General features: G+C 33.9%; 4 protein-coding genes across 4 annotated transcripts in view; 2 read left to right on the top strand and 2 right to left on the bottom strand.

Annotated features, from left to right (window-relative positions):
• LOC101497519 (spliceosome-associated protein 130 A) overlaps positions 1-1,182 on the bottom strand; it is a 4,767-nt gene extending 3,585 nt beyond the window's left edge. The window contains exon 1 of the mRNA XM_073367903.1: positions 3-1,182. Coding sequence (XP_073224004.1) covers positions 3-980 — 978 coding nt within the window. The 5' untranslated portion in view covers positions 981-1,182. The remainder of the gene's footprint in view (positions 1-2) is intronic.
• Positions 1,183-2,915: 1,733 nt separating this feature from the next.
• LOC101497191 (dirigent protein 25-like) lies at positions 2,916-3,824 on the top strand. Its single transcript, XM_004497257.4, has one exon. It carries the CDS (start codon positions 2,988-2,990, stop codon positions 3,723-3,725), a length of 738 nt encoding a protein of 245 aa, XP_004497314.2. The 5' UTR covers positions 2,916-2,987; the 3' UTR covers positions 3,726-3,824.
• A 101-nt stretch (positions 3,825-3,925) lies between these two features.
• LOC101506518 (dirigent protein 9) lies at positions 3,926-5,014 on the top strand. Its single transcript, XM_012714811.3, is given in 3 exon segments — positions 3,926-4,615; positions 4,617-4,839; positions 4,841-5,014. Coding segments are annotated over 3 exon segments (846 nt in total). The 5' UTR covers positions 3,926-4,055; the 3' UTR covers positions 4,904-5,014.
• A 258-nt stretch (positions 5,015-5,272) lies between these two features.
• LOC101496864 (uncharacterized) lies at positions 5,273-10,367 on the bottom strand. The gene is made up of 10 exons (XM_004497256.4): positions 9,991-10,367; positions 9,834-9,899; positions 9,547-9,727; positions 9,242-9,438; positions 8,011-8,061; positions 7,838-7,929; positions 6,438-6,574; positions 6,024-6,106; positions 5,760-5,864; positions 5,273-5,589 (listed from the first exon to the last, which is right to left on the bottom strand). Exons 1-10 carry the CDS (start codon positions 10,315-10,317, stop codon positions 5,452-5,454), a joined length of 1,377 nt encoding a protein of 458 aa, XP_004497313.1. The 5' UTR covers positions 10,318-10,367; the 3' UTR covers positions 5,273-5,451.
• Between the last annotated feature and the right edge of the window lie 561 nt (positions 10,368-10,928).

Genomic DNA, 10,928 nt, shown 5'->3' with positions numbered 1-10,928 from the left:
ACAAAAAATTTAATCTTCAATTCCTTGACACGGTCATTCTCATGTTCCAATGTTACCTTAAAAATATCACCATACTCAGTCTGCAAAAGGAAGAAAAACATGTTCTTCAGTTTATGCATAGCAGCCGATACAATGAGAACACCACGCTCAGAAGGCAAATCAGCACGTCTCGGAATCACAGCCCTAAGATCTTGATGACCCTGATTCTTATAAATAACAAAATTTTCAGCACAAACAAGAACCCCACTTGGTCCATCCGCACCACCAGGAACAGTAACAAGCAAATTAGCACCATTATCAACCTGATCAGACCACTTTCTAGAAACATGATTAAGACCTAAATCAAGCTCATAGAATGTCAAATGCTTCTGAGCTTCAGAAGCAGCCATACCAGTAGAATCTTGATCAGCCTCAGAATAATCCAACTCAATAGCAGCAAAAATAGGATTCTCAAAACCACAATCAACACCACAAATGGAATAAACAAGAGTGTGTGATTTATGAGCCTCTAAAGGTGAAGAAATAGTTAACCTAGCAGCAGTATCTCTATTCAAAACATAAACAAGTTTTTGTTTCTCACAAGCACCAACCATAACAGCTCTACCTTTGGGATCTACAGCAATATACTGACCTGGAACAATTCTTCTGCAACCGGACTTACCAAAAGTTTCTTGGTGAATTTTATCGAAGACGTTTTTCTCTTTGTTGTAGTCGAGGATAACAATTCTACCGGAATCGGAACCGACGACGATAAAATCCTTTTGAGCACCGGTGAGACGGAACTGAGCTAATGACCTAATGGCACCGAAAACTTCGACGGAGAGAATGGTTTGAATGCGACCGTTGTCGTCGGGGCGAAGGAGATCGAGAACTTTCCCTCTAGCGACGACGATTTCTTGACCCTTGCCGCCGGAGAAGTTGCCATTGATGGCACAGACGATGCCGGTGGGTCGCTGAAGAGTGAGATTGTAGAGATACATAGTTTATGGGGGTAGAGAGTTAGATGAAGCAAAGCAAAAAATGGGTGTTAGGGTTTTATGGGTTTTGTGTTTATTTCTTGATTCTAGAATTTAAGACTCTTTCCTTGTTCTTAACCGTATTAGCGAGCGAAGCGGGAACGATGAACGATTCACATAAACCCTATTTTGCTTTGCTTGCTTCTTATTATCACTGCTAGGATTTTATCATCGATAAACATAATACTACTTATTGTATCATTTTTTTTAAATATTAAATATTTAATTGATCAGAAAAGACAAAATAATTTTAAATAATGTATAATTCAAAGGAAAAAATCACATCAAAATTTGATATTTCTTTTGAATATAGTATAGAATTTTTTTTCCATTTTTATATTTACTTATTAATATTTTTTTAATTTAAAATATATTTAATCTCTTAAATTTACGAAATCGTAAAATGACCAAGACATTAATAAATTAATAGTGGCATCTTTTTATGTCAATAGAACTGGCCATCTATCTATCTTTATTAGGTAAAATCTTCTTACAATAAAAATTTATTAACAGAACTACCATGTTAAAAAGATATAAAATATTATCACCGATATTTCTATTGATGGAGTTTATAAAGAGGAAGATAGATTGATTTTTTTTTTTTACTCAATTGAATTTTTTAATTTAAAAAGTAAGTACTTTATTATAGATAAAATGATTTTCAATTAAACAACTTTGAAATAACTGCTTATAGACTTTAAATGTAGAGAAATAGATAATTATATATTCAAATCAGAATATTTACATATAAGTATCTTTGCAACTAATTGAATAGTACATGTAAGACTTAAGTGATTTTTGTTAGTACACTTTACTCATTTTTTTTAAAATTAATAACACTTATCTTTTAGTAAAATATAACAAAGTGTATCATTCTAGCATCTCAAATTACTAAATATTTACCACAAATAACTCTACATCTAGTTATAATCAATAAAATTATGTGAAACAAATTACAATCCACGTATATATCAAATGAATTTCATTAATGATGGTGTCACACTTAAACACGTAGAAAAATGAAAATTCGAATTCAACTCAAATATCTTATTGATGTCTTTGCGATCACCAATTAAACTATTTATAAGATTATTCTTAATTATTCAGCATTTCAAATTGTCTAAATTGTTCCATCTTACGTTTTTTAAAATAAAATAATTAAAATTGCGGCATTTTTTTTTTCTTGATTCTCCAATTATTATAAAAAATGAGTTTTGATAATTCAGAGTTGGATGAAACGATACATAAATTTTGAATAATTGGTGTATCACTTTAATATTGCTGCTCATTTTTTATTAACTTGAGCTTGTGTTTAAAATATATTGGTTTTAAGTTTTTTATCTCAAAGACACAAACAAGAATCAAAACTAGTTTCTAATCTTGACGGTGTCAAAAGCATTAACAAGTTAGCAAGTAAAGAATGAGTGACAAATTTTAGTAACACAAGCACTCCAAAATCTTCAAAAGATTGTCTGATAAGGCATCAAATTTGGGGAACCAAGTGTAATTTATATTTGTATAAAAGAATTATGTGTAATTCTTATATATTTGAGTTTTAGTCTCTCTATTAAGTTGTGTATAATTTTGGTCAATTTATTATTTTGTTCAGAATTTTTAGTTTCTATTGTTTAACCACTCAACAATTGGATTCTAATTTTATTGTTTTTGTCCGGTTAACACTATATAGTGAAGGCCAGCAATTTATTTATAAGCATCTTTATTATAATAAATAAATATTATTTTCTTGGCATCACCACCACCATCAATAGCATTATGAAAAACTTTTGAATCATGTATCAGGTGAGTTTGTTCCATTCAACCACAACCTAACCTAAGAGTCATCATTTTGGTATTTTTTAACCATTGGATATTTGACCATAGGTAATCCTAACAACTACACTTAGTTGAAGCCTAATAATGTTTATATAAAACAATCACAAGCAATCTAATCACAATAGAAGTTATGCAACAATGGCCAATATCCCTTCCCTTCTAGCAATTGTCATGTTACTTTTTGTTATGACTACCATAAACAAATCTTCCTCAGCTAGAACTCTTAGCAATATTCCAACCCCTAATCACTACCATGGCCATCCTAGAATAACATTTTTAATGAGACATATCCTCAATGGTACACAAACTAATAATTCTGAGAAACCTGTCACTACTAAGGTAACTAGTCAATTACCATTTCCAAAGCCTCTAGGAATTTTTCCTCCTAGTAAAGGGATTCCAATACCACAATCAACTCAAACAATGCCATCCGCAACATCATCGTCTTCAACTCAAACACTTGATCTTTCTAGCATAGGTTTCTCTTTTCCTACTAGAGCAGCACTTCAAGAACTGGAATTTGGATCATTAACATCAATAGATGAGGAACTAGTACTTGAAAGTGATGGAGATGAACTAAGGAAAATTGGAAAAGGACAAGGGGTGTATGTAGCTAGCTCAGAGGGTGGAAATAGCTATATGGTTGCTATGACGGCGAGTTTTTTGAAGGGCGAGTATGAAGACGGACTTAGAATTTTTGGTGTGCATAGGTGTGATGTTTTTGAGTCACATGTTGCTGTTATTGGAGGCACTGGAAAGTACTATGGCGCCAATGGTTATGCTGTTGTGAAAGTTGTGGACAAAATAGGGTCTAGTACAATAGAAGGAAAAGTTACAAGTTCTAAATTTCTTCTGTTTGATGTGTATTTTAGTTAGTAGTATATGTTTTAAAATTATCTGTTCAGTTTGTGTTTTCTGATTTTCTCTAGTGTTGAAATTGTACCCAATATGAATTGGATTTTGGCTTTAATTTTACTGAAGTACCCTCAACAAACTACATGTTCTTCTATATATTATTATCTTCACGAGCAATCAAATTAGTTTACTAGAACTGTTCTTAATTCTTATTGCTTTGAGCTTATCAGATACTTCCATGTTTCATGTTGTAGAGAGAGATGAAATCCAACAAATTTCAACTTCAAGTTAGAAATAAATTCTAGAGACAAAATCAATTTCACTCAAACTCATCCAAACATACCCCTAATTATGCAACAAAGAAGAGTAAAAAGAAAAAATAAGGTATGTGCAGCATTGAGAATGTGGTGCTATAATGAAGAAGCAAATGTTGACCCACTTGTACCAGAAGTTGAAGCCCCTCAGTCTCACCAGTCACTAGTGACGAAGGAACCATCACTATCATTCTTCATGCATGACTTCCTTGGTGGGTCACACCCATTAGCAAGAATTGTAACAGGAATAGTAGCAAACAGTGATGTAACAGGCTTATCATTCTCCAAGCACAACAACAGCATCTTCCCAATCACAGGTGTAATCCCTTTAGTCAATCCCAAACTAAATGGCATCATCACAAACAACAACTTACCATTCGTTGCAGGCCTCGCAGGCCTCGGTAACGGTCAGTCATCCTCCACCATATTCCAAAATTGAGGTACCAACAACATTGTCACGGGTGGTGACAACCAGCCTTTTGTTTTAGAAGGGAACCTTCCAGTAGTGTTTACAGTTCAAAAGCTGATGTTTTGATCTGTGACGGGGATTGATGACCAGTTGACTGAAGGGCACGAGTTGGATTCAAATGTGGTGGGTAGCACAAGGGTTTGACATGGCTAGCTCGTTGGATGGTACTAGCCAGAGCGTTGTGATGAGAGTGTTGCTGCATGGCGATGATGATCTCGATAGCGTGGAAGACAGTATAAGCTTGTTCGGTGTTCATAGGACACCATCACCAAAATCTGAGGTTATAGTGATTGGTGGGAGTGGTAAGTGTGAGAATGCATGGGGGATATGCTTTGAGACACTGCTGAAGGAGGGACCAGGCCACCACATATGGAGTCGACACCATCCTCAATTTTAATATCTACCTTAATCACTAATATCTAGTTTCATTCTCATCGGACATTTCGCATTTGATGTTTTGTAATTCTGGGTACTTAGTTGCCACATTTGATAACAATGAGTTGTTATATTTTTCCTCTTTTTCTTGCAGCATGGTTTCAGTATACTGCACATCCAAAACTATCTAAGATTTTTCAACCAATTATCATCCTTAATTATATTTTGGCAAACGTTAAGGACACTTGCTAAGAAACTAAATATAGAAAAAGTGTAAATTAAATTTCACCAAAAAAACGGGTAAATCCAATGGATTTTTGGTATTTTCGTTGTTGTGATCGCATACACCCTAAAATAATGCACTCACGATTTCAGGGATGAGACTGAACCCTCGTTAAAGAACAAAGGTATTTTAGAAATGGAACATTTTCCACTATTCATATGGTAAGCAGGTCTATAGTTCTATATCGTATACAGACAAAACTCATATTCTGCATGCAACATCCGAAAAAATAAAGGATTAAGGCACATTAATGAACTTCTTAGAATCACAGTAAATTTATGTCAAAAGAAAAAAGGAAAAAAATAATCACAGTAAACAGGCCTTGAACCCCTTTTCCAATTCCTCAGCTTCCAAGTTTTTTCCTATGAAAACAATTTTGTTTGTCCTTGGTTCATCTGGCCCCCACAACCTTTCCGGTGAACCTTGAAATATGTCATGAACTCCCTGTTACAGAAAAACCTATATGCTTAATTTCGGCCGAAACTGAATATAGTAAATGATAGCAGTGAAAGAAAGTTGGGTGTAGGCAACTAGGAATGATGAGAAGAGGTGGAGAAAACATAGCCGCTTGATTGAAACAACAATAAATAGCATAAAACTAAATTTAAAATCACCTGAAAGACAAATCTCTCATCCATTCCTTGAACAGATAGAAGACCTTTCATCCTATAAATATCTTCACTACGTTCCATCAATAAGGTACCAAGCCACATGTTAGCCTGAAGAAAAATATTTAGTTACCCTTCCAGTACATAAATGCCAACAATGAGATTTTATATGTACATTAACATCTAAAATAAAGGCATTCACCCAAACATCCAAATGGAAAAGAGATACTAATGAACTTGGTTTTAAGCAGATAACTTGCATGTACTAACCTTCTCAAGGTCTAAGTTTCCTTCACAAACAATGCTCACAGACGAAACACCAGGGTCATGACTATGATCATGAGAGTGGTGATCTGCATATAAAACAATTAAGTAATCCTCACTTCATAGCAAAACTATACAGTAAAATTAATTATATTCTATAAGATGTCTTTATAAATTAAGAAAGTATTGAATTGGAACCAAATAGGTAAAAAATGCTGGAAACCAGCCAAATTCTAAAAGTCTAAAATTAGAGGAAACAATTATATAGATCTCTAGGCATCCAAATAAAAAATGTAGTTCAGCAAGTTAAACTTAATTAACAAATCTCATTAAAAAAATTCGCATCATTGCAACCTGAATGGTATTACAAACAAGAACAACATGCAACATATAATTGTTAACACGAAAATTTATAGGTACCATGCTTGTGGTCATGTGAATCATCATGGTGATGGTGGTGATGATCATGGTGATGATGTTCGTGTTCGTGGTCGTGGTCGTGGCTATGGGCATGATCTTCTTCTTTTGATCCTTCATCATTAACAGCGCTCTCAATCCTTAAAAAGATCAAGAAGACATACATAAAAAAATATATTCAGGCTTGGACAGTAAAAGCATAACAAGAAGATATTAACCAAAAAAGAAATATCAAAATATCCACACAAGGTTATGGATTACATGGCACCAAAGCAAGGCATTTGACAACGGTAAAAAATGTGAGTACTACTTATGCATTAGATAAAAACTAAACACATAAATAGAGGAATGAGTTATAAAATTAAGATAATAACTAAAAAAATAGATACACTAGGATGATGAATACCCCAAAAGTTCTTAAAGATAAAGGGTAGCAAATGAGAATGCTTTCAGTATATTGTTAACTAAAAAAATGAAAATAATTTAAGTATATGTACACTTGTAAGTGGCAGATCCAAACATTTTGTCTAATGGAGGCAAGAAATAGAGATAACTCTTTCCTTAATAAATAAAGAGAGGGAAAAAATGTAGATAGAGCAGATGAACTACTTGAACGGATAGAAATGAAAAAAATCCCATTTGTGTTGAATGAGTAAAAGAATGATCGTGTAGAAAAAAAGAGAATATCTGACTCTTGTATGAAAATTTTATTGAAAAGAATATACATATCTATCATTCAATTCACATTATTATGGCATGACTTGTTACAATTTTTTAAATTTACTAAAAAATATACAAAAATTTAGCATTAGATTTAATAGATGAAAACGTAGCAATAAATAATTCCTATATATTTTTGTCGTGTATGACAAGAAGAAGAAAGTAATTGCTCAGAAGAGGTGAAGAAAATAAATCGGGAATAGTAAATATAAAAAACTAAAAATAATATTTTACTTTTTAGTATGACTAATCTATCGGTCAAAAAAGTTTAACTATTCTAATTTGTTACAATAGAAAATAATAGACCTTCTTCGATATGAACTTCTCTGATCGATGTGGCATTCAATTAAATAAAGTAAAAATGATGCATGTTGTAGGATGTTTATTAGGACAGAAGATAGAAGAAAAATAATGAGGGAAAAACTGAGAGAAGTTATGGGGGCCAGGCAATCCAGATCTTTCTATATGGGAAATAATATATTAGTATTGCTATTGGGAAAATTATTTGGTGGGGGCGATTGCCCACATTTGATTGTATGCATATCCGCCTTGTACAATCTTGCAGAATGCCATGTTCAACACAATTAAAACAAAATTCATAGTGCAGAGAACAAGTAAACCTACATTAAAAATTTCCTTTTTCTTAAACAATTGAAAAGGAAGGAAACAAGAACCAAAGGTACCTCTCCAAATCAAAGCCCCCAATGCCAAGAACGTAATCCAAGTTCACCTTTCCATACTCTGTCCGCTTTAAATTGGCCAAGCTGTTTATTTTCTGAAATAAATAAGTCAGTAACATTAGCTGGGTGTTTACAAAATAATGAATTGAAAGAAAAAAGGAGAGGAAGCCACTAACCCTAATGCGCTGGACCAAAGAAGCGATGTCCGATTCACCAACAAGGTCAGTCTGGTGCAAGATAGACAAGAGTATTACTGATCAAAACAAAATTATAATTAATTGATAAAAAAAGATAGACAAGAGTATTAGACCCACATTGTATTAGCATCTAGGTTAGAGAAGATTCTCAGTAAAATAAGTTTATGGCTATTACTAACAGGAAAATCCTTAAAGCTTATATATGTTCATGGAGAAGTTAAATAAGAGATTTTTTTCGATGCAAGAATTGATATCAACTCGTATGAGAAACTTCTTTAATTAAAAAAAAAAAAAAAAAACACACAATTATTGTAAGATTCTTTTCACATTTCTCTTTCCTGAGAAATTTATGCAAATAGTTTCTTAGCCAATTATATCTTGTGCAGAGAAATTATTCAATTCACTCCATTGTGCGCACAATACAGATTAGTTTCAAAGGTAATTTTGAGTCGAATGTGTAGAAGGACCAGGCCGATGAGATTGCAATATAGTGAAGTCAATAGCGCACTATCGCAGCAGAGTGGAGCGCAGTTTGGTGTAGTGGCTGCAGGATGCTATGGCAGCTGAAACAATAATTGTCGCGGCAAGATGGTGCCTCATCTCAGAATGAGATAGGAACTTCCATAAAAGCCCTTACGATTTAAATGTCGGGGATTTGTGGTTGGGGTATTTTACAACTTTTGCAATTAAAAAACACCAAAACAGCATTATGGCATCTCTCTCATTCTATCTCACTCCTGCTGTCATTTTTCACCCTCCTCACATCAGCCATAGCTAATTGTCGAGAAACTATTGTAAGTATAAATTCTATTTGTATAAAAGCTTCAGATAATGGCCACATCCCGTTATAGCATTTTGTGGTCAGCTACTACACTCCGCTATTCGGCATTAGTCAATACCTTATTTGAAAACTCGTAATCATTGTAAGAATTTTTTAAAACTTTTTCCCGTGTTTTTTGAGAAGTTTATCCAAATGGCACGAAGAAAGTATCCATTTCACCCCATAACATGGAAAGTAAAATTTTAAGAAAATTTCCGAATTCGATATATGGAAGGACCAGGTTGGCCGTATTACTATATAACCATACTACACACTACTTGGTTAGCTAGTTACGAAATCAACATTGATCGGCCATTTTCTCAACAATCCAAAATTTCCATCAGCACAAAACTTAAAGCCATTCTGCAATAAGAATAAATCGGTCAATACCTTGTTTACAATGATTCGATCAGCATATGCAATTTGTTCTACCGCCTCATTGACAACCCCTTTTGGCTTAACCTCGTCAAGATGTAAACCAGCATGTTTGGCATCAACCAAAGTGACAACACCATCCAGCTTGACTTCATTAAAAATATTATCCTCTGCATAAAAGGTCTGAATTATCGGTGCTGGATTCGCCAAACCTATAGAAATACAAGCAATGAATCAAATCACATAAGGTACAAGTCCATTTCACAATTGTCATCTATATCAGATTATCAATGAACTTTTTTTGAAGTTGCTTTAATTACCAGTAGTCTCTATAACAATATGGTCAAATTTCCCTTTCTTGGAAGTGACTAATTCAGAAATCATTCTAACAAGATCACCCCTCACGGTACAACAAAGGCAGCCATTGTTCAACAACATAATATCTTCAGCGCCGGCCGTTTTCGCCGCAACCAAAGAACCATCAATATCAATTTCACCGAACTACAATGATGCAGAAATCAAGACATTAACAAAGAAATAATCATACTCGTAATCATATACATATTCAAATTCATGTCTATAGTGAAAATTCCACTATGCAACATACCTCATTCTCAATAACCGCAATTCGCTTTCCATGCTCTGCTGTCAGAATATGGTTTAACAGCGTTGTCTGTTCAATTCCAAGTCAAAATTAAGTTCAGCGTATAAACTGTGAAATTTTTCAATTAAAATGGATAAGAAAATGCGTGAAGATAGGTTACCTTGCCGGAACCGAGAAAACCGGTGATGATAGTGGCAGGGATGCGGTTATCAGGTGGAATAACAGTGGAGACTTCGTCGGAGCTATCGGTTTGAGGCGGGGATGACGTGGATGAAGAGACGGAGAAACGGCGAGAGAGTTTGTTAATGCTAGAGTTGCGGAATATTCTAGAAAATGAAGATGAGTTTAACGGTTGAAAATGAGTTTTAGTTCTTGGTGTTGTTATTATTCTTGTGTTGTTGGTGCAAAGAAGAGTGAAGTGTTTTGGATTGCGAGAAGCAGTACCGAAGAAACTGGATGCCAGCTCAGCAGCCGCGAAACACGCCATCCTGGGTTTAGTGTGTTGAGAGTGAAGAAGACGAATGAAGTGAAACACGGTTACTAGCCACATAGTTTTTATTTTTTATTTTTTTGTTTTTATATTGGACTGGACTTTTTTTATATTGGGCTTCTTAATTCTTTGGTCCAACTACGTTAAACCAACTACAGTCTTCCTAAGTAAGTCCAACTTGAAAGTTAGCTTTTGTACCCCCCATTTAAACTTGTACCCCCCCAATTTAATGTTTTTTGAGTGAAATACCCAAAATAACCTTAAATCAAAACAGTTATACCCCACACTTGAAAAATCCGGAACAGTGAATTTTTCTGAAAAAAAAAAATTACCGGAAATTTCAAGAGGATTGAAATTTCCGGTAGTTTAAAATCAATACCGGAAATTTGACATTTCCAGTTGCCTTCCCGGAAATTTGAAATTTCCGGTTGCCTTCCCGGAAATTTCATTTTTTGAAATTTCCGGTTGAAATTTCCGGTATGCATTTTTAACAAGTTGTCTTCCCGGAAATTTCCGGTTGCCTTCCCGGAAATTTGAAATTATTATTATTATTATTATTATTATTATTATTATTATTATTATTATTATTATTATTATTATTATTATTA

Source organism: Cicer arietinum, chromosome 4 (genome assembly GCF_000331145.2).
Source record: "Cicer arietinum cultivar CDC Frontier isolate Library 1 chromosome 4, Cicar.CDCFrontier_v2.0, whole genome shotgun sequence".
NCBI lineage: Eukaryota > Viridiplantae > Streptophyta > Magnoliopsida > Fabales > Fabaceae > Cicer > Cicer arietinum.
Note: the sequence above shows the minus strand (reverse complement) of the source record. Positions and strands in the feature narration are given on the sequence as shown.

What these genes read in the sequence shown, in the direction of transcription:
- LOC101497191 (XM_004497257.4), top strand. Translation starts at nt 2,988, where the DNA reads ATGGCCAATATCCCTTCCCTTCTAGCAATTGTCATGTTACTTTTTGTT.
- LOC101496864 (XM_004497256.4), bottom strand. Translation starts at nt 10,317, where the DNA reads ATGGCGTGTTTCGCGGCTGCTGAGCTGGCATCCAGTTTCTTCGGTACT. An exon ending in GTTTTCTCGGTTCCGGCAAG is followed by an intron (nt 9,900 to 9,990) that starts GTAACCTATCTT and finishes GGAATTGAACAG; the next exon opens with ACAACGCTGTTAAACCATAT. An exon ending in TATTGTTATAGAGACTACTG is followed by an intron (nt 9,439 to 9,546) that starts GTAATTAAAGCA and finishes GTATTTCTATAG; the next exon opens with GTTTGGCGAATCCAGCACCG.